Source organism: Ochotona princeps, chromosome 17 (assembly GCF_030435755.1).
Source record: "Ochotona princeps isolate mOchPri1 chromosome 17, mOchPri1.hap1, whole genome shotgun sequence".
Lineage (NCBI taxonomy): Eukaryota > Metazoa > Chordata > Mammalia > Lagomorpha > Ochotonidae > Ochotona > Ochotona princeps.
The window spans coordinates 27,671,085-27,694,495 of NC_080848.1; the positions used below are offsets into that span (position 1 = coordinate 27,671,085).

General features: G+C 49.0%; 1 protein-coding gene across 2 annotated transcripts in view; it reads left to right on the plus strand.

Moving 5' to 3' along the window:
- Window positions 1-23,411, plus strand: part of YPEL2 (yippee like 2) — a 60,113-nt gene that overhangs the window by 16,292 nt on the left and 20,410 nt on the right. For both annotated transcript variants that reach the window (XM_058676705.1, XM_004590970.4), the window contains exon 2: window positions 10,985-11,298. In XM_058676705.1, coding sequence (XP_058532688.1) covers window positions 11,182-11,298 — 117 coding nt within the window. In that variant the 5' untranslated portion in view covers window positions 10,985-11,181. The remainder of the gene's footprint in view (window positions 1-10,984; window positions 11,299-23,411) is intronic.

Below are 23,411 nucleotides of genomic sequence, written 5' to 3' on the forward strand. Positions count from 1 at the left end.
GCAGAACCACAGCTAGGTCTGAAACCATCCGGTGTGTGTGGTGAGGCTTGTCTGAGCTGTGGCTGCACAACATTGAGTTCCAGACACCATGTGCTAGCTCAGGCAAACTGGCATAATAGGAGTTTACCGGCTTTTTGAATGTAGTGGAGCATTAAAATGGTGCATGAGTCCCATGTAGTACCTGGAATTAGAGATCCTGAGTGGACTGGATAGTGGCTGTTCTAGGGGTTAGCAGGGAGCTGACTGGGCAGAGAAGATGGGCTTCAACATTGTAGGCAGCTGAATCAACTTGGAGAGGTACAAGGCCCTTAGTGACTGAGCTCGGCCTGTGGGGTTGAGAGTTGGGCGAGGAGGTGATGAGAGGATAAAGAGAAGCAAGCTCGAATTTTTGGATCCACCTGAGGGGTTGAGCGACATCCTATAGGCTGCTAGGAAACCACTGGAGGTTTTGAAACACGAGAATGATGCGATCAGATTGTGTTGTATAAATAGTATTCTAGAATGGGCTGGGAGAGGCAAGAGCTGAGTCAGCGAGACCTGTTAGTGGGAGAGGATGATTTTACACTGTGTGGCTGGTTGCGGGGGATGCAGGGATGGGGTGAGAGGGTGGACCGCAGAGGCAGACTCAACTGTTGAAGGGACAGATATCAGTGCTGTGGGAGAAGGGGTAAAAGGGGTCTGCTGCTTGGGCAGCCAGGCACTTAAGGAAAGGGAATAAATAGAATTGGGTGGAAGTGATGGGAGCCAGGAGCAGGGGGAAAGGGGGCTGTTGGGCTCCAGATGTTTGTGGTCTGAAGTGCCCTCCTGGGAGCCCTGTGCAGGGTGTGCTTTAGAAGGGGCTTGAGGGCCAGTAGATGAGGATGGTCAGGGGAGCAGGCATTCTGAGGTGGGTGGAGGAGGTGCTCCAAGGAGGAATATAGCTGGGGAGGCTGAGGCTGTTAGAGAGGTGGCGGAGACCCCACAGAAGCTGGCACAGCCCATCAGAGAGCTTTAGGGGAAACAGCCAGAAGCAGCACCGGGGCCAGACAGTGCGAGCCTTGAAAAGCGTTTGAACTTCGCATGTTGGAGGCTGGTGGTGATAAATGATGTTCAATGAAGCATGACCAGAAGGCCCTGTAGCTGGCCCGATCCTCGAGAGAGTGTCATGGGCCCTGCCAGGCCATCAGAAATCTGTATTCTTGACTCGCTCTGATCTGACTGCCTATTGAATAATTTGCTTTATTTAGTAAGCACATCGCTGTCTTCTATGCTGTTTTCACGGAGCAACACTCCAAGAGATAATCTTGAGGATGGTAGCATGGTGGCAACTCCTGAGGTATTTTATTCCCTGGATTGCTGGTCATCCACAGGAGGCACTTCTGTCAGAAAATCTGCATTTTGAGATTTATTTTGCATATTCGAAAGAGTTACGAAGACAGAAAGAGAGAGGTCTACCATCCACTCCCCAAATGGCTGTACTGGCCGGGGCTGGACCAAACTGAAGCCAAGAGCCAGGAGCTTCTTCTGGGTCTCCTCTATGGGTGCAGGGGCCCAGATGCTTGGACCATCTTCTGCTGCTTTCCTAGGCACGTTAATGGGAAGCTGGAAGGGAAGTGGAGCACCCAGTTCTTTAAGTGGTGCTGACGTGGCATTCTGGCACCTATAGCACTGACCTAAAAGCTGTGTCTTGAACAACTGAGATGCTTTTGTTTAATAGGAAATGTAAACCTTGTATGCCTTGCAAGACAAACAGTTTCATTCTGGTTACTTATGAGGCTCAGATTTGCAGTTGAACTTCAGTAGTTATTCAGCAACTTGACAGTATCTGTTTCTGTGCCTGAACTTTCCCTTTACTGTTAATCTTTCTCTACTTACCCTAATCTCATCATCTACTTTTAATTTGTGTTGTGTATGTTTCTGTAAATCACCATGAATCATTTATGGAATCATTATGGAAGGGGGAGCTATATAAGAAAGAAGGGCACCTTGGATGAGGGTTAGCCATGTGTCCTTAGTAAACTGTCTCCTTGTGGTTTGAGTTCTTTATTTTTTATTGAGATTTCAGAAGGCTGGTATTGTGGTGCAGTGGGTTAAACCGTCTGCCTGTAGCACTGTGGCATCCTGTGTGAATGCCAATTCTGGTCTTGACCGCTCTGCTTCTGATCTAGCTGCTTGCCATGGAGGCTGGAAAAGCAACAGATGCGCTAGTCGCTTTTCAGCTTTTTGATGAAGATCAAGTGTAGGAGATGTCTCAAGTGCTGGGGTCCCTGCTAGCCATGTGGGAGACCAGGATGGAGTTCAGGACCTCCTCTAGGCTGCTCCTGGCTTCGGCCTACCACAACCCTGGCCATTGTGGCCATTTAGAGAGTGAATCTGCAAAGGGAAAGTTTTTATCTCTACCCTTCCCCATCTCCTACAACTGCCTGTCTAGTAAAAGAAAACAACTCTTACATACATTTTTGGGTTAAGAGACAACTTGAGTATTGACTTTTTTTTTCGGCTATTGGAAAGTCATATATACAGAGGAGGAGGGACAGAGGAAGATCTGTCTGCTGATTCACTCCCCAAGAGGTCACAATGGCTGGAGCTGAGCTGATCGGAAGCCAGGAGCCTGGAGCCTGTTCTGGGTCTCCCACGTGGGTGCAGGATCCCAAGGCTTTGGGCCATCTTCTACTACTTTCCCAAGCCACAAGCAGGGAGCTGGTTGGGAAGTGGTGTCGCTGGGATTAGACTGGCACCCACGTGGGATCCCAGTGCATTCAAAGCGAGAACTTAAGCTGCTAGGCTACCATGCTGAGCCCTGAATATCGACTTCTTAGCCAACTAGTAACATGGTCTGTTACCATGCAGTAAAAAGCAGGCCAGCTTCAGCGTTGGAGACCTCCCCATGCAGGTCTCCTAACAGATATGGGCCTTATGCAGAGACTTCCCCAGGTAAAGTGTTGAGCTAAGGAACACTCAGCAAATTGCGCCAGTAACAGATTCTGTGAGGCTGGCAAGTTCTGGGACCTCACTGAAAGCAAGGCCTTCACACGATGAAGATTGATAGATGGGTGCTCTGCCCTAGGGCAGGCCTGAGCTGCCAGACATCTTTGCAACACGGAATCAGGACTTGAGGGCTGAGGAAATCCTAGAGAGCCCGTGGGATTAGCGGCTGACAGCTGACCCCTGCCTTGCAGGTCAGGCGCTGTGACCCTGGTTGAGAGGCATGCATGGTTTCATTTATGGGGGAAGAGTGGCTTCTTGCTTATCCAGGCTATTTCTTATTACTGGGTGGATTTGAAGCCCCGCTTCCTGGCCCCACAGCTGTAAAAGGCATCTGTAACAGGATCACATCGATTTCTCTGTGTGTCTCACCCTTCTGCCTCAGGGCAGTTGTGATGGGGACTTTCCAGAGCTGTTTGCAGCATCCCATCCTGGGATGAATAGAGTCAGCTCAGACCACAGAGGGAACTTTGGCAGTGCACTAAGTGGTAGAGTGGCCTGTCCAGAATGACAGCAATCATATCAGGTCCCTGGCTGAACCAAAGCTTGAGTAAGCCACAGCATCCCTTTAAATGGATTAGTCTAGGCCCTCTCCTGGCCATCATGCATCAGCCTGGGGGACAGGAGCTCCATGCCTTTTGGTCTTGTGAATCAACATGACTTCTGCCCTTGGCCTCCCTTTCTGGCAAGGATGACTATAACAATCAAGGCTATTGATCCCTCATCGTGTTCCAGGTGCAGTGTTCTGTTCTTGGGTGATCTCCTCTGACTCTTTTGGAAGGTAGGCATGGTCGCGGTTGCCTTTCAGGCAGATTGCCCACCGGTAATGCAGCTGATGAGAAGAACCAAGATTGAGTCCCAGTCCCTCACCCTCTTAGCCCGGGGTTCTGGGTGTCTCCTGGTCTGGGGTCAGGACAGGGAAGGAGGGTGGCTCCTCTGGGACAAAGGTTTCCCATAACCACCCTGTTTCTGCCTGACTCCCAGACTAGGCACTGGCTCTTTTGCCCCCAGCACTGCCACACCTGGATGGTCACCAGTGAGTGCTTCCCTTGCTCCTCAGGACTCCTGCCCTCCTGTCCACACAGGGGGTATGAAGTCCTCCTCAGGCTTATCCCTTAGCCTGAGTCATGTAAAGAACAGGTGTGGATGCCAGTAACAAGTCTTAGATTAACATCCAGAATTTGGAAAATCAACTGTGACCCAGAAGAACTGTGGTTTTCCTGGCTGTGTTAAGCGTGGCCTCCCACTGGAAGTTACATGCAGCAGGCTGTGAGGACCCAGAGTAGCTCTGCCTCCTCCTTTGGGAGGGAGAAGGGACAGGGTGCCTGTGACAGGATGTGCACCTGTTCAGGTGGGTGAGAAGCCTAGGGGGCAGCCCCACGAGAAGCAGGTAGAGATCAGCTCTGTGTTGGTGTTAAGCCCTCTACATGTGCCTTGTGCTGCAAAGCTCAAGGGGTGTAAGGATGACCCCAGCATGGGCCCTGCTCTTGGAACTTATCCTTGATAGATGATTCTGAAGCAGGACTAGATGATTTTAGTTTCACCAGGAGGGTAAGGAACATAGCAGGCACCACTGAGTCCCATGCTGAGGGTACATTGGAACTGTTTTAAAAATTAGTATTTAAGAAAATATTTAAAAAGATTTATCTATTTTTATTGAAAGGCAGATATACAGAGAGGAAGATCTTCCGTCCATTGATTCATTTCCAAAGTGGCCACAGTGGTTGGTGCTGAGCCGATCCAAAGCCAGGAGCCTGGAGCTTCTTCCGTGTATCCCACGTGGGTGCAGGGTCCCAAGGCTTTGGACCATCCTCGACTGCTTTTCCAGGCTGCAAGCAGGGAGATGGATGGGAAGTGGGGCTGCCAGGATTAGAACTGGGCCCATTAGAGAGGAAGAGAGACTGCCAGCTGGCAAGGGTGGAGGGAGAGACTAGAGTGAGAGTATGTGGGAGCACTCCTGTGTGCTGTGTTACTCCCTAAATGCCCACAACAGCTGGGGTTGAAGCTGGGAGCCAGGTACTTTATCTGCTTCCCATTTGGGCAGCTGGAACTGAAATACTTGAGTCATCATTGCACCTGCCCAGAAACTGCACTTTCAGGAAGCTGGAGTTAGAAATTGTAAGTGGGTGGTTTTTTGTTTGTTTGTTTTTCTTTATTTGAAAGTCAGTTTACAGAGAGACAGAAAGACCTTCCATCCCTGGTTCACTGTCCGAGATGGTCATGTGATGCGGCTGGAGGACCAAGATAGGAGCCAAGAGCTTCATCTGGATCTCCCACGTGAGTGTGTTGGCACAAGCACTCAGGCCATCCTCTGTTGCTTTTCCAGGTCATTAACAGGGCGCTAGATCAGAAGTGGGGCAGCTAGGAGATGAACCAGCATCCACATGGGACGCTGGCGCTGCAGATGGAAGGTTTACTTGTTGTGCCACAATGCTGGTCCCTGTACATGGGTATTGAACTGAGGAAAGCACAGGTAAATTATTTGCACTGGGTCCCACAGCTGGTGAACATCAGCTGGGTTTTGGGACAACTTCCAGGCCCTCTTTGCCACTGCGTCATACTACTGTGTTTGTAAACACCACAATGGTGGCAGCATGGTCACACCTGCTTTGTAAACAACTGATGGAAAACCAGAATGTCAGTTCCAGGGGTAAGAGCAAAGCAGGGTGGGTAGGCCAGCGACGCTTACCCTGGGGCTGCTGAGAGCCTGACTACTAAAGAAGCCATGTCAACACCAGCACACATTGCTTCTCGGCCTTTTGACTAAGATCAAGTGTAACACCAGCATGTGCCCGTGGTACCCCCAAGGTGACCAGCATGTTGTCCCACCTGGAAAACGGAACCCAGGGCTTGAAGAGGTGTTGGTTGTTCCCAGGGTACCCCAAACCAGATCAAAGGGTCCTGGTGGAAAGGGCAGGCCTGATCCCCCTAGGACAAACTGGCCACACACAAGCACCTCATTCAGTGTGAATAAGAGAATGACAAGAAGCAAGGTCATCTCAAGTGGGCCCCAAGCGAATGGCTGTCTGAACTCTCAGACCCCATTTGCCTTTCCTTTCCTTTTCCTTTCCCTTCCCCTTCGTTTTAAAGCATCGGCCTTGTGTAGGTCTCATGATTCTTGGGTCAGCCCCTGCGATATCCGCAACAACCCAGAGTGGGTGGGTTTCAGAGACTGGCAAGCCCAGGGGTGGGAAGACTGAGGAACTTGGCAAAGTCGCCTGCCTTGAACAGATGGGAATCGGTTTGTGTGACTCTGGGGCCCACTTGTCTCATGGTCCTCACCTCCTCTGCGTCACAGTCCATCATGGACACCACAATAGAGAGGCACAGCTTCGGTCAGCCAGCTTCTGTGTGGGGAGCAGTGGCCTTCATCTCCAGGGGGCTGATTTCTAGAGCTCCATGGCCTAAATGATGGCTTGGTCTTGCTTCCATCCACCTCATGTCTCCAGTTCCTTCAGCATTAGCTGAAGCATCGTACCTGCTATTCTTCATCCTGCTGGCTCCCAGAAGGTTCTGTTTTTGAGTTGCCATTGTGGCATTTTTGCCTTCTATAGAAGAGGTCTGGCTGGCAGGTGGGCCGACCGCGCTTGGCGGGTGCTCCCTGAGCTTTTGGATTTACAGTGGTGTGTCTGAGATCTTTGTTTTTAATCATAATATTTCACATTTTTTTTTCTTCGCATGCCAATCAGCAGGAACCAGTTGGGGTTGGTAGCAAATCTTCCTTTAATTTCCACCGGGATGGATTATTAGTTCAGTTAAAACGGTGTTGAATTTGTACATGTTCCCCAAGGCTTTTAAATATCAAGCTCATTTGATTGTTGTTGGAAATCAATTTGCACTCCACAGTATGCTCTATGAGCTGGACACTGAGGTCCTGTGGACTTTGTGGCCCATTAACAGGGATCAAAGTTCTACAGCCCCACACTTCATTTCTTCCCTTAAAACACCTCCACTTGTTTCGTTGGCCTTGCTGAGGCTCCACTGGCAGTAGCTCTTGAAGGTGGCAGTCCTGGGGGACAAGAGCCCTTCTCTCCTCACTGAGCCCACTCCTTTCCCTCTCCTGACCACCTTCCAGGGCTGTGCGCTCCCTTGACCCCCTTTGTTTTTTCTGGCTTGTCCTGTCCTGTCACCCTGTCCCACGTGAAGTTGGTCTTTTTTCTTACTTTTTTGAAGAGTGTTTTTCCATTATTTGTTGTTGTTGTTGTTTTTTTTTTGAAAACTTTATTTATTTGAAAGAGTAAAAGAGAAGAGAGACAGAGATCTTGCGTCTGCTGGTTCTCTTCCCAGATGGCTGCAATGGGCAGGGCTGGGTCAGGCAGAAGGCGGGAGCCTGAAACTCCATCTGGGTTTCCCATGTGGGTAGAAGGGTCCTAGAATTTGGGCTGTCATCCAGTGCTTTTCCAGATGAATCAACAGGGAGCTGGATCAGAAGTAGAACAGCTGGGACTTGATCCTGGCAGGTGTCACAGGCAGTGGCTTAACTGCTGCACCATAGCATCTGCCCCTCTATTATTATTATTATTTTTAAAAATATTTATTTGAGGGCCCGGCGGCGTGGCCTAGCGGCTAAAGTCCTCGCCTTGAAAGCCCCGGGATCCCATATGGGCGCCGGTTCTAATCCCGGCAGCTCTACTTCCCATCCAGCTCCCTGCTTGTGGCCTGGGAAAGCAGTTGAGGACGGCCCAATGCATTGGGACACTGCACCCACGTGGGAGACCCGGAAGAGGTTCCAGGTTCCCGGCTTCGGATCGGTGCGCATCGGCCCGTTGCGGCTCACTTGGGGAGTCAAACATCGGACGGAAGATCTTCCTCTCTGTCTCTCCTCCTCTGTGTATATCTGGCTGTAATAAAAATGAATAAAATCTTTAAAAAAAAATTTATTTGAAAGGCAGAATTACAGAGAGAAATGGAGAGACAGAGAGGGAAAGAGATCTTTCATCTGCTGGTTCTATCTCCAAATGGCAAAAATCGATGGGGCTGGGCTAGGCCATAGCCAGGAGTCTGGAGCACCAGTCCAGTCTCCCACCTGGATAGCAGGGATCCAAGCATTTGGGCCATCTTTCATTGCTTCCCAGGAGCATTAGCAGGGAGCTGGATCAATAGTGGAGCTGCTGGGACTCTGGTTTCTCATGGGATATTGGCATCACAGGTGGCTGCTTCTCATATGGGATGCTGGCATCACAACCAATGCACCACTACAGCTGCCCCAGGATTCATTTTCAGCAAACTGCTTCTCCTCTCCTTTTCCCCTGAGTCATCTGTTTAGGAGACCTGTGAGTTCTTGGCTGAGAGTGAGAGTGACCCTGTGCTGGCAAAGCCCCATACCTGTTGGTTCTGCAGGGCTTTTACTCACCACAACTCCAAGGATGTTGCTTGTATGGTGGGGTTTTCCCTTGGGTGTTGAAGTTCAGGGCTGTGGTGAAATGTGTTCATGGGCACATGTTTGTGACACCCACCCTGGAGACAGAAGACCACCACTTTTGGCATGGAAAGTAGGTTGGAGTGAGTTCAGAGATTCAGATTAGAAGCTGGGCCGACGCAGAAGCCTCCCTGTCTGTGAACTATTTTGAGTTTGTTACAGATAAGAAGTGAGAGAAGAAATAACTCTGCTCTGAGGAAATGCATCATGGAGCAGCTGTCTTCATGTGCAAGAAAGCAGATTTTGGGGCTTGGCGGCGTGGCCTAGCGGCTAAAGTCCTCACCTTGAACGCCCCGGGATCCCATATGGACGCCGGTTCTAATCCCGGAAGCTCCACTTCCCATCCAGCTCCCTGCTTGTGGCCTGGGAAAGCAGGAGAGGACGGCCCAATGCATTGGGACACTGCACCCAAATGGGAGACCTGGAAGAGGTTCCAGGTTCCCGGCTTCGGATCGGTGCGCATCGGCCCGTTGCGGCTCACTTGGGGAGTGAATCATCGGATGGAAGATCTTCCTCTCTGTCTCTCCTCCTCTGTGTATATCTGGCTGTAATAAAATGAATAAATCTTTAAAAAAAAAAAAAGAAAGAAAGCAGATTTTGTGGCTGTTCTGTCAAGCTGTCCTGGCAGCCAGCAGCCTCGTTTCCCTTCCTTCCCTTGCTGTGTAGAACACACAAGGATTGAGTGCTCCTTGCCCTCCCCGCTGGGCAGCAAGGTCTGGGGCCCCAGGAAACCTCTGCTCATGTTCTCTGTCTGACTTTCCTTGTTTTATCTCACTCCCTTACCACCCCTTCCTTTGTTGGAAATTCTGTCCTCAGAGTGGGACCTGAGTGTCCTATGGTACTTTTTGCCACTGCTAACCTTGTGCAACAACTGCATCGGTTTGGTTTGCTGTGGGCTGTGTTACCCAGAGTGTGCCCAGGGAGTGCTGAAAGGGTTTTGGACCCTGATCCCCTCCTTGGTGCCTGTTGTGGCCCAACCTGGCTCCAAGGAGAAGCCGAGGCAGTTAACTTTTCTTCTGCCTATCATTCTAGTGCTTCCTTAGTTTTCCGCGTACCTGACTTCACATCTTTAAAAAGGAGCCATGGAATCCTAAGTAGGAAAGACACTATGCTTTGCCCCCATTGGCCTCGGTGCTGTCCACAACCAGATCTGTATTGTATTTTTGGTCCCTGTATCCTTAGGGTCGTGTGGTCTTCTAGGCTCAGGACTGCAGAAAGGGACCCACTGTCACTGCCTGTAAGTGGTAATGAGCTCTGTGGTCCTCTAGTCCCCCATGGCAGGTGGAGATGGTAGTTGGTGCAGAAGATGCTGTGGTGGGAAGGATGCCAGGGAGAAGGGTGGCTTCGCTTCTGGAGATTTGTTTCCAAGCAGATTCAGAAGAAAAAGTGGACTGTGACTTGCAGGCTTTCAGTATCCAGATAGGTCTAAGACAGAATCCAGCAAGGAAGATCTTACACCATCTCCTTCCTCATCTCCCTGAACCATTTTATCTCCAAAGCATGTCAGAGTTGCTAATAAACATCCATGGCTTTCCTAGGAGGCAGGCAGGTGGGAGCATCACCCCTCTAGTGAAGCCTAGGGATAGAACAGACACATGCTAAGCTTAGGAGCATGAGGTAGAGGGGACAGCTGCTTCCCAGGCCTGTGGTGCTGTGCCCAGACCCTCCCTTGGACCTCCCACCCTCTTGGTTACCCTCAGTAATCCTCAGTGCTCTTGGTTCCTAGTAGCAGAAGAGAGCTGAGGCTGTGTGTAGTAGGAGAGATGTTCCTTTAGGGTGAGCGATGGGCGGTGTGGAGGAAGTCTGATAAACTGAATCCTAGATGCAAGAGTTTGGTTACAACACTGATACCATTCATTCACTGGCTTTTATCAGCAGACAAATAAAAATCTGATCATCTGCTTCTAGACAAGATACTGCGAAGGGATTCTCTTTTCCCTAAGAGCTGACTAGCCCTTGGAATCCTGCCTATTGAGGTTGATCCTTTCTGTCCTGTGCTCAGCCCCTAAGCACAGGTGAATGTGAGGCTTGCTGTCAGCTCTGTCTGCATGGGCTGGTGGGACATGGTGACGCTCCTTGGCTGACCCGGGAGGCGGAGGTCCTCAGGTGTCCACTCCCTGTTGCAGCTATCCCTCTTTTTCTAGGGTTGCCTGGGAATGAGGAGGTGGCAGGGTGTGTGTGTGGAGGGATCCTGGGGGTGCTGCTCTCAGTTCTTCCACAGCAGTGGGCCTGGGGTCACCATTCTCTCCCTGGGCATCTTGTCTGTGGTGCAGGTTGGTTGTCTCACTTTGAATGCCTGGGTTCAGAAGTATTTCAGAGCTGTTTGGATTTGGGAATATTTGCATAGACCCATCCAATTGGACATCCCTAATTAAAAAAAAAAAAAACACTCCAAAACCTGAAACTTCTTGAGTGTCATGTTGGTACCCAAAGAGTTTTGGATTTCAGATTTTGGGTTCCAGTTTGGGGTTGGCTGATCTGTACCAGGAATAAAGAAAGGGGTTGTTTTATCTCTTCTCTGGGTTGCAGTGAAGCCACACTGGCTTTGTGGGCAGGCCTGCTCCCCTTGCTAACGTCCCTCCCCTTGTCTTGGCACTGCAGGGTGCTGAGTCCCAGCCCTAGACCTCTGCTGGGGGGTCCTTCCTCTGAAGACATCGCCAGTGTGTGGAGCCTGCCCCACACCCACTCCCTGCCAAACCACGGCCTTTACCTGTGTCTTCCGGTGTTTCCCGTGCGACCCATCCTGTGGGAGTGCCTCGTGGGCTACCCCGGAGTTCACCTCACGCTCAGCAGCGCCGATGGTGAAGATGACAAGATCCAAGACTTTCCAGGCGTATCTGCCTTCCTGCCACCGGACCTACAGCTGCATTCACTGCCGAGCCCACTTGGCCAATCACGATGAACTGATTTCCAAGGTACACGTTTCCCACAGTCCCTCTTTGCCTGTCCCTGGGGAGAGCCCCTGGTGCTTCTGAGGCTCTAGAGGTGTGCAAGCTGTCTCCAGGAGCTCCAGGGGTATTTGCAAAGGTGGGAGGGACAGGGTGGCTATTGAACTTGTTCTTTGGGAAATCAGATGTCATCCCTTGTTAGGAGGCTTTAGGGGCTGATGCCTGCTTGAACTGTGAATGCTGTGAATGGTGGGTGGGGAGTCTTGGGGGAGAGGTTTATCAGGAAAGCTTCAGGGTGAAGGTGGTCTTTGGGAAGGGTCAAACGCAGCTGTGGGTGGGGTGGGTGGGGTGGCGGTGTACGGCCTTTGGCGTGAGGGTGGAATGTGGAGGGTGATATTGGTTCACCATTTACCTTGAGGAGCCTTGGCAGTGAAGTTGGGGCTGGTGGTTACTCACAAATAAGCCCAACTTCCTGGTTGTGCACTCCTGAAACTGCCTCCTCCGGGCAGCTTTTCCTGGCCTGGCCTTGCTGCCATTGGGAGTCCCCAGGGAGGAGAAACTGGTTTTACCAGGCTACCAGACAAAGAGACCTTGGGTGACTTTTCCCTTAAAAAGCATCTTGCCCCAGAACCTGAACTTCATGCCATTCAAGTAAAACAAACAAACTTTCATGCAGACCCAGGCTAAGTTTAGAAAAAGACAGAAAATTGGTATTCCTGATGTGTTTAAAAGAGCTCCTGGGAAAAAGCAGCCCTGCCGTCTTTGTCCCCAGTTTGGCAGCCGCAGCCAAGAGGGTCAGTGGGTCAGTGGGTCAGTGGTCATGGGTGTGCCCCCTGGATGGATAACTGCAGGTGTGGCAGGGCAAGCTCTCACATCAGGTCGCAGTGCTGAGCTCTTCAGTCCAGGTTTGTCCAGGGTCTAACGTTGCCACAGAGCCCATGGTACAGAATCCCGGGGGTTCCGTGCTGTGGGACTGTGACTCAGCCACACCTTCCCTGTCCATTTCTGCTGATCGATACCCTTTACTCTGTTTACATTTAAGCTGCCCTTCAGCTACTTTGTTGACTAATCCATTTGGTCTAGGATTCCCTGTGAATCCTGGAGAATTCTCTTGGATGTGGAGGTTTGGGTGTGGGAGGTTGGGAGCTGTCATGCATTTTCGAAAACTCCAGATGAAGTGTTGGCTCAGGGAAGCCATAATGTTGTCCTCATTGCTGTATTTAAAATTATCATAGACATCAAGAAATTAAAGCAGGGTTTTTATTTATTTATTTATTTATTTATTTATTTATTTATTTTTAAGAATTTGAAAGGCAGGGACACACACACACACACACACACACACAGCCCCCACCTGGTGGTTCACCCTTTAGAAACCCTCAACCTTGGAGACTTGGCCAGGCCAAATCTGGGTCTCGCCTTTGTGGCTGGCAGGGACCCAACCATTTAACCATCATCTGCTGCCTCCCAGGGTGCACGTAAGTAGGAAGGTAGAATGGAGGACAGAGCCAGTACTTGAATCGGAGAATTCTGATGTAGAAACCAGGAGCCAGGAACTTCCTCTGGGTCTCCCATGTGGGTGCAGCGTCCCAAATCTTTGGACAATCCTCTACTGGTTTTCCCATCCTCTGCTGGTTTCTAGCAGAGAGCTAGAAGGGAAGTGTAGCAGCTGGGACATGAACTGGTGCCCATAAGGGATCCTGGTACATGTGAGGCAAGGATTTAATCACTAGGCTATCATGCTGGGCCCCTCAAGTGTAGTTCTACCCATAACACCAGATGCCAGTCCCTAGGTGTACCTTACAAGCAAGGAAGAAGTGCCACGTTTCAGCACCTTCCACGCCCTAAAAGCTTGCTACTTGATGCTTTACAAATGTTAGCTTGCTAAACCCACCTAAGAAGCCCTTAAGGTAGGTGATTAGTCTTAGTTCATGTGGAAGGAGAAGCTGAGAGGCCTGAAAGTTGTCCAAGAGCTCAAAAGGGAGGTTTGGAGTAGAGTAGTAATTACTTCGAGCAGGTGTTCAGGAAGGGTTTTTGGAAGAGGTGGTTATTTGAGCTGGGCCTTGGAAGATTGAAGAAGTAGGTACATGAAGATAGTAATGACTTTCGAAGTTTATGTCTTTTCTCTTGGGCCTGCTGGACAAGAACTTAGCTTTTTAGTCCTTAGCTCTTCTGCCAGCTTCCCACTTTGTTTTACTCAGTTAAAACTGAAAATGCAGGGGGACCCTGCCAAGAGGGACCTCCGTGTGTCATTTTCTTGTCTCTCATCCCTGGACCACGTCCTGTCAGCTTCAGTTTCCAGATCCAAGCTTGACCTATGATGAGAGCTCTATAAGTGGTCAAACGAATGTACAGTTGGAGTTTAAGCTTTGGGCGAGGAGATACTGAGCCAACAGGACTTTGTTGGCCTCAAGTCTTCCTTCCTACTTCTATTTGGGGGCAAAAGCTCACTCATGAGTCCAGGCCAAAGTCAGCAGAGGCTCTGGTTTCATTGGCTACAGCCGATGTGCAGATGGGATGCCTTAAAACTTGAGGATTTAAAGAGCCGGGTGAAATGTCTGACTGCAGGGAAAGAGTGAGGGAACTGTAGCTGGCATTGTACAAAGAGTCCTTTATTTCCCTCCACGGCCACCCCCAGCCTTAAATAATCTATAGATTCTTATGCAGGTCCACTTAGTGGAAAGATCATTGCTCCATCCTCCTCAGAAAATGGGCCTTTCTTTTCATGTTTTTCCCCTTCCCCTCTCTTTCCCTTTAAGAAAGTTCAAGGAGAGAATGTGTCTCCTGTTTTCCCCTCTTGACTCAATCTTCCATGCAGTTTTAGAATCTGCTCAGTGGGAGTTGGGAGCTGGGAGGCAGATAGCTGGAGCTGGTACAATTAAATGATGCTTTGTACTTGTAACAGGGCTTTAGGTCTGAGAGCTTGACATTTATTTAGCCAAAAAAAGTGAATCTGCCTTCATTGTGGAGAAGGGGATACACAAAGGCCTGGATAACTCATGCCCTCCCTCGATGTGTGGCCAGCAGGGAGCTGAGCTGGGAGCGAACCCAGAACTCTCAGCTCCCCTGCTGCCAGTGTGACTCAATGTGGCAGTGTGTAACTGTGAGCTTGTAAACAGTTAGGGGCTGTGTGGATCAGTTGCTGCTGAGAATCCTGCAGTAGGTTTTCACCTTCCCAGCTTGCTCCCGATCCCCAGAGGCCTAGCTGCCTGCAACCAGCTGTCTGATCCGTGAATTCACATTTTCACTCATAAAACAGATAAAGCAGTATTTGCTGTTTCTGTTGGAGTCTTGAACCATGTCAGGGCTGCTGTAACAAAACACCACTGACTTCTGAACACAATCAACGTGTGGAAGTACAAGCAAGGGCCCTGGTCGCCCGAGTGTCTGGTGAGGACCCACTTCCTTGTTCCTGGATGGCTTGTTCTGCCTGTGCTCTCACATAGGGTGCGGGAGCTCTCTCTGGTTGCTTTGTAAAGGCTCATTCATGAGGACTCCACCCTCTTGACCTCATCGCTTCCCCACACCCTGATCCTGTAATCTTGGGGCTCAAGACCTTAATATGAGGTTTTCTTGGGGGAAAAGGGGGAGGCAGTACAGACTTTCAGATTATTAATTCATAGTACTCAGTGTGCACTTACCCTGTGCCCTGCCTGAAACACCATGGGGGAGAAGCAAGCAGTACTGGGGGAGGCAGCAGGCTTACCTCATAGGGTTGTTATGGGGCGTGGATGAGATCATGAGTGTGCGCAAGGTTGAAAGATGACAACTTCTATGCAAATGTAAGGTAGTCTGATGGCTTGTCTTGGCCTTACTATCCAGAAACAGGGAAAAAGTGGCAGAAGAGTGAGTGGGGGGGAATTGGTCCTCCCCAACAGCAGAGGAGCTGTAGAGGAGGGAAGGAAGCTGAAAGCCGAGAATGTCTGGGAAAGGTAGCTCAGCATTTGTTCTGTAGGACGATGGGAGGGGAGAGGGGCGCTCCACATTGATGAGAGAGCTCTCTGGGGAATGTGCTGAAGCAGCCTACGGTTTCTTTCTTAGGGTCTATTGTGGTTTAAACACTGGCATGTTTGCACGCAAAGGTATTTTGAGTTGGCACAAAGAATTGCTCATTCTGTTGTTTCTTCCTTAATGAAGCAAGCCCCAGTATAAAAATGTACTTTGGATATAAATTAATAATAACTTCACTTGGAAGAACTAGTTGCTCTGTTAATAATCCAAAATTTGTGGCTCTATTACTAAGAAACAGATTCTACTTTGACCTTTGGAAGCTTGTGGTGAATAGCCCTTCCCATGCCTCTGTACTGTCAGCCTGTCAATGGCACTGGGCTTTAAGCTATTTAGGAATGGTGGGTTGAACTCATCTATTGCAGACCCATGTTCGGCATGTGTTGTTGTTGTGCTCTGGGATCTTGGGGGAGAGGTATTATAGGAAGCTATAGAATGAATGTCTAGGGCAGATGGAAGGAGGAAGTCTTTTGCACACCTTCTGAAATTGTAAAGGTTGTTGTTATGTCACACCTTAAGGTCAGCTGATCTTGTGACAGGCACAGACTTCTCAGAACTTCAGATCAGCTGGTCCAAGCGCCTGTTCACGGGGAAACAGGCCACGTGTGACTCAGTAACCAACCAGAGGTCACACAGCCTCAGCCCAGGATCTCCACCTTAGACCCGGCCACACTGCCGTGTGTGAGGAGCCCTGGTCTTGTTTGCAAGTGTGGGAACTTTGGGGAAGTAAGTTGTTTTTGTTCCCCATGGGGTTCCAGTGGAACTGTATTTTGGTTTTCCCTTCCTGCTCAGAGACTAGATGTAGCACTGCTTTTAGAGAAGAGACAGGGGTCAAATGTTCTAAAGCTCAGTGTTGATCTAGTGACTGCTGAGGGACCCACCAGCCTCAGCTTTCTGTCTCTCCTCTAGTTTAGTGTCCTCCACCAGTGATTCTCAGATGTGTAGATGCCCTGCAGGAGCTTGGAGGCCATAACCAGGGCAGGGGAGAGGGGAGGGAAGGAACTGGGATGTGCCAGCACAGGGAGTTGCTTCTCTGGATTCCCTCTGCTCACCAGTTTGTGTTTTTAATGTATGATAATGCTCTCTAAAGCATGAGTAGAATTATTGGTGTTCTGAAAATGTCATGTAAATAATAAACACAGGAACAGAATTTCTTAAAAACTACTCATTTCTTTTTCTATGGGTACTCTGGAAAATGTTACTGGTGAGCAGCATTAAGTTATACAAGTAGAGCTAAAGTTAGTGACTGCCATGTTACATCAAACGGCGTAATTTGTAAAGTCAATGATTTAAGACTTGACTCTTTTTTTTTTTTAAGATTTATTTATTTTATTACAAAGTCAGATATACAGAGAGGAGGAGAGACAGAGAGGAAGATCTTCCGTCCAATGATTCACTCCCTAAGTGAGCCACAACAGGCCAGTGCGCGCCGATCCGAAGCCAGGAACCAGGAACCTCTTCTGGGGCTCCCACACGGGTGCAGTGTCCCAATGCATTGGGCCGTCCTCAACTGCTTTCCCAGGCCACAAGCAGGGAGCTGGATGGGAAGTGGAGCAGCTGGGATTAGAACCGGCGCCCATATGGGATCCCGGGGCGTTCAAGGCGAGGACTTAAGCCGCTAGGCCACGCCGCCGGGCCCAAGACTTGACTCTTGAAGAGAATTACTCTATGAACTTATTATCTAACTTGGGAAATAGATGTTGAACCATGATTTTATTTGATGGTTAATGGATAAGTGACACATGGAAACATTTGGATCAGACAAGGTTTTTGTTTGAATAAAGTACTTGTATTTTAACAGGAGGGTGGAAAATAGATGGAATGAAAACCTGAAATTTTTGTCTGCTAAAATATAAACTTGTTAGTGTCTGGGATAGTGGAACCCAAGGTCTGTGGGGATTGTAAGAAACACCAGCAAGTGCTGTGTATGGCACAAACCGTGGTGGTGGCTTAGCTTCTTGCCTATTGAATATCAGTGTTTGTTAAACAGACAAGGCAGAAGTGGCAGGTTATGGAAGAGTTCCAGCATACCCAATAAGCCCAGTTTTGAAATATATCCAACCAATTAGATTTTTATAAAGAGACTCACTTTTTTTAACCTAAAACATTTTTTTTTAAACACAACTATCTCAGAACACCCTATCTCCTAGCTTGTTTGTATTCTTCCAGAACTATTGATTGACTACCCAGGAAGAGGTGACAGGTGAACTAAAACTGTACAGAAAATCTCTGACCAAAGGGATGTGGTTAGAGAACAGTGTTTCTGGGTGGGAAAGGAGCTGGGGCTTCTAAACTGTGGTATTTTTTGATATGTTCCCACTTTGACATGGCAGAGATTGAGCAGGTTCAGCATGAAATGAGCCAGAAGATACACTGGGTTAATTGTACAGCATCTGGTCCACAGTAGAGCCATCTTAACTGGATCTTGGAGTATCTTGTGTGTGTGTTGGTGATGGAAGTGGAAACCATGTCCACTTTGTCACACGGGCACCATCCTGTGGGTACAAATACTCAGTATGTCTGTATTAGACAGTGTGGTCCTGCCCAGCCTCCTTCCTTGATGCAGTTGGGTGAGTTAATGGGTGCTTATTAAGTCATTCCTTTCTGAAGTTTATGCTTCTTCACCTTATATTTCTCACAAGTCATGAAAACAGTGAAATGGCACACACCTCCCATGAACCACTAGAGGAGATGGTCATGATGTCACTTTTGTGTCTTTAACACCAGCACTGCACCTAAAACTGGTAAATTTTCAATTAGTACTAGAATGGGTGACTAATACATTCTCACCAAAGAGTCTTCCTCAGGGCCCATGTTGTCAAGGGATTCCTGCAATTGTGTGTTTCATTATGTGTATGTGTATTTTTCTAGGGACGGTTGAAGCGCTTTTCAGGTTGTAAAAAGACTTGCTGGTAAAAAGAAACCAAAACAACCAAATCTTAAGGTCTAGAAAATGAAATTCCAGGCAGACCTGGAAAGAAGGAGCTGGAGCCGATTCTGGAAGCACTGGGTGTGGATGGGGGGAGCTGGTGAAAAAAGAGCAGCATGGACAGAGACAAAGGCAGGAAGTATGCAGGGAGCAGCCATTGTTTGGGATTAGATATTCAGACTGTGTGAAAACAGTTGAAAGAGTAGGTTGAAAACAGATTGTTAGAAGAATGAAAAGTTTGGACTTTTATCTTGTTGGCAGTTGGCTGACTTCTGAGCAAGTCATGATAGGACCAGTATAGGGTGAATGTTGCCACAGCATGGTAGCTGAACTGCTCACAGAGACTGGGAACAGGGAAACTTGTATGTATGTCCATTGCAGTGTCTTGAATGTGTGGCAGGCATATGGTGGTTATTCAGCAAACAGTTGTTGGTCACTGCTGGAAAAATAATGCAAGCATTCTGTGCTTTAAAGGGAAAAAAAATCTATCCCTGTTGTTTGTAGACATGAACAAGGGAGACTGAATCCGGAAAGTTCACTGTGTACATGGGGCAGATGTGCCGCACAGCTGTATGCCCTGTGGAATTAATGATCTGGGCACACTTGGAGTGTCTCAGCAGCCTATTCCTAGGGGAACTGCTGGGAACCCAGTCTGGTGAATCATCTTTGTGTTTTTGTGCAGAAAACTGCAGGCAGCTGGAGCACGAATCTTCTCAAATGTGATTCTTTCTATGTGGTTACTTTAAATACCAAAAGGAAATGTTGACTTGAGCGATGAGGCGTACCCTGGAAATTAACTCTGTGGTTTGCAAATGTCTGTGAGGTTCTAATCTTCAGACTAGTTTGTACCTTAGGGTCTAGGCATTCGACAAAGACTCTTGTGATTGCAGGATTGTGTTCACAGGGAAATACAAAGATGAGTACTTTTCAACCAGGTGTTCACGCTGGAAAACAACAAATGGCTTCAGGGTCCTTTCCCCCATGTTTTGTTTGGGTCCTGGTGCTCCCTCTAACCTCTGGAATGGGATCACAGCATTGTCACTGGTTTGGCTGTTTGGGGGTCTGATTGGAATCCACTGACACATACCGATGGTTGATTTCCATCTTTCTTCTTGTGCTTAGAATAATGTGCAGGCCCTAAAGGAGTGTTAGGGATGCATGGTTTCTGCATCCGAAGACCCCTAAGTCCTGAGGGGCTCGCTTGCTGCACAGGGCATGAGAATGTAACTGATGAGGTCGTGTTTGGTGCCACCGAAGGCACACAAGCTGAAAAATTGGACGGGACTCGACAACTGTTTACTGAACATCTGCTGTGTGCCAAGGAGTCCTTTAGACAGCTGACTTACACCATCACTTGCTTGACAGCATTCCCTCCAGGTGGGGATTAAGTGACTTGCCTAAAGGTAAGGTTACTAGGAACAGCATGGCTTCAGATCCAGAGCTGCCTGTGCGCTTGCTGTGGTGCCGGAGGTGGCTTCCTTGGACACTGGCTGTTTCACATTCTCTCTCAGTAATGACGGTGGCAAATCCTACCCTTTCTTTCCTCATGTCACTTCCTTTGCCTGGAGGATCCTTTCTTTTCTGGTTAATTCTTACTGATTCTGGAAGACCAACTTTAGTATTTTTCTCTTATAGGAAGCCTCCTGGGTCAACTGGATCCTCTTCCTCTTGAAGATCCTCCTCCCTTTGTCCACATCCCAGCATTGCTGCAGGATGTTGCCGCAAGGGAGGTGGGAGGATCTGCCTGTCCCTCTTGGCTCTCTGCTTTTCCCATTTTGGGGATCTGACAGTTCTAATCATGAGATGCTGCGTGAGCCAACATAACTTTTGGGCAACAGTGTGACCTTGGAGTCCTGGCTTCACTTGGTAATTGTGAAATCACCACCCGTGTCTAAACAGCCTCATGGTGAAATGGGATCGATATTGGTGTTAGATACCTAACCAGGATTTTCTGTGGAGTTGAGATGAGGGGTGATCAGCATAAAGCTGTTAGCGTAGTGCCTGCCATACAGTGAGCATGTGGCTTGGTACTCAGTGCTAGCTCTTGTAATTCTGTGAAGATTTAACATTCTAAAGTGACCAGCAGGTCAGCCTCTGGAGGTGATGTACCAGCAGCACCTTCCGCGGCCGCTCTCTGGGGCCCCTATGTGCAGGCAGCAGCCAGGCCTCTCTAGAATTCAAATGGGAGAATCTGCTCCTGCCCTTTCATTTGTCAGATGGTTATTTTGCCACTGACTCCACTGTCAACCATTTACAAAGACCTCAGTCCACTGTGACAGCAGCAGCTGGTGCAGTTGGTAGAGAATTCCCCTGCTGGAGCAGTGGCTGATAATTGTTTGTCAATTGTGGTGCTTCATGGTGGGCTACTTTGAAAAGATGTTGCTGTCCTAATCTTAAAAAAAAAAAAAGTAAAGTAAACAAAAAACAAAACCCTAAAAGAAACTCCCAAGGGGAGGGCCTGACCTGGTGACCCTGGGAGTATTATCTCTGGGGTGGGAGTAGCCAGACCAAGGAGAGCTTTAGATCTGGGTTTCTGTCCCCTCCCTAGTGTATTGCTGGTGGCTGGACAGTGACTCACTGGAGAAGGAGGGGGAGATGAGGAAGAGGGGAGATGGCTCTGCCAGCTGCTGCAAACAACAACATCTCAGCAGCAGTCCACAAGCTTCCTAACCTCCAGGCCACTGTTTTGTCCAGAGACACAGCAGGTGGCACTGGCTTTCTCCCTGCCCACCCCTTCCCACCCCAACACCCTTGAGCTATTGATGGGGCAATTTGGGGTGTCAGATGAAATGTATAGATCTTCAAGGGTCCAGAGTCCCTTTTCCTCCCTGTGAGAATTGGCCCCACTGAGAGTGCTCCCTGCCTGTAACCTCAGCTTTCCAAGAGATAAATGAGGAACCAGAAAAGAGCTTCCTTGCTGAACAGGAGGTCATGGAGCAAAACCTCCTGCCTTGTCCTCACTTCCACATTTGCTGAGCTCCTCTTCTGTGTTCGATGCTCCGGGTGCAAACAGATAGGGAGCCTAGCCCTTGCCCCTCTCAGGGTCCTTGGGTTGCAGGGAGATATTCCATGCTGAAGCTGGTCCCCAGAAGCTAACATTTCCATACTGCTTCCCTTCCCTGTGCTGGATTTCTAAGAGATACCCACACACACAGAGTAGTAACCCACACCCCCAGCCTCAGCCTAACCTAGCTGTGTGTGCCTCTCTCACCGCTGGGTCCTGGTGGCTATGCCCCTGAGTACAGGCAGAATGTCCAGGGGTTCATCCCAGACAGATTCATCTGGAAACCTAAGAGAGGAAGTGGGCCTGGAGTTCCTTTGAACTCAAACTCTGTATTTCTTAATCTACCTCTATACAGAAGAATGGGAGGATGGGATGGGGGGGGAAGGAAAGAAAAGGAAAACAACAAAATATATCCATGCAGGGAAGAGAGCTCCTCCCTGTCTGTCTTCCTCCCTATAAAAACAGGCCCAGCCAGCTGCCCCGGGCACTGTGGGGGTAGGAGCTGGAGGAAGGAGGAAAGCTGATAAGATAAGGGCTGACAAATCTAGGTCACCAGGCTGCTGCCAGGCACCTGTGTGACTGGTCACCTTGAAACTGACAGGAGAGAGGATGGACTTTAGTTGAGAGCCCAGACTGGCTGACTTCCCATGCCTTTGTTTGTTTATTCAGCAAACATTTATGGAAAGCCATTATGCCAGGCCATGTGCTAGGTGTTTCAGGCCCCTGCCTGCCTCTGACAGGCAAAATCCCAGGCCTGTAACCAGTGCTTAAAAACAGAAATGACTTCATTCCTGAACCAGCTGGTCCCCTGACTTTTCCAATCGAGACTGCCATCCTTGGTGGGAGGGAAGAGCTATTTAGTATCTAGATTCCTTGTTGTTTGGGATGGGTGCAAGGGTCAGCAATGGTTGCTGGAAAGGCCAGGTAGTAAATAGTTTTGGCTTTGCCAGGTGTGTGGTCAACCATGGAGAGAATACATAAACAAACGTGTGTGAATCTGTTCCAGTAAAACAAGTGAGAGGCCCAGTTACTCCCCTGCCCTGACCCAGATAATTGGAGTGAGCTGTGGAATGGGTGCGTGTAGTTTCCAGAGGAAGCCCCAGTGATCCAGGTGGCCCCATTCAGGAGGGCTAGTAGAGGGGTGAGGCACTGTGCCACCTCAGTCTCAGCCATTTCGCACCCCCAGGTTCCCACATGGGGTACAAGGTGACCAAGCCAGACTGTGCACATAGTTTCCTACAGTCTCATCTCTAATGGGGAGACAATATGCAGCCCTGCTAAAGACGGAGAGTCAGTGACACCATTTGTTTACTTCAGATATTTATTTCTTTGAAACACACACACACACACACACACACACACACACACAGAATGAGGGAGAGCGAGAGTGAGCAAGTGAGAGACAGAACAGATCTTCTGTCCAATGGTTTATTTCCAGGTGGTTGCAGTAGCTGGGACTGGGCCAGGGCTAAGCTGGGAGGTACTTCCAGGTCTTCCATGTGAGTGGCAGGGCCCTGTCTTCTGCTGTTCCCCCAGGCCATTAATATGGAGTTAGATTGGAAATGGAGCAGCTGGGACATGAACCTACATGCCCATGTAGGGTGCTGGTGTTGTAGGCCACAAATGGCACCATTTGCAAAGTGCTGAATGAGGAGTGAAGCCAACTCTGTCTTGGTTTTGCAGTGAAGTGTAAGTGTGGCTGTGGACAAGTCATTTAATCTCTCTGATCATTCAGCATAATAGATTGAGTACTACTCTGTGAGCCACTAGGGATGCAGAAATGGACATGACATAACAAAATTCTTGCCCTAAGGTAGCTTATGATCTAGTGGAGAAGGCAAGCAGGTTAACTATTCTAGAACATGCTAAAACACAGGCATTGAGTGGGTGATAGGGTTCAGCATTCTCTGTGCTTACTAAGAGGAAAGACCAGGGAAGAGGGAGCCTTGGGAAACAGGTAAGGTTGATGCGAGGGAAGCAGAAGGCCAGTAGGGCCTAGAAACCTTTGTTGTGGAGTGTACATCAGGACCCACCAAGGATTGTAAGCAAGGAAGTGATAGGTTTTGATTGAGATTGACTGAGATTATGGGCTGTTTTGGGAAATCAGTTTCTATAAACCCATGTGTCCTGGCCTGGAACCTTGTGTTGATGCTGTGTGGAAGCTAACACCATCAATAAGGTGCTGTGGCACCAGGTGAT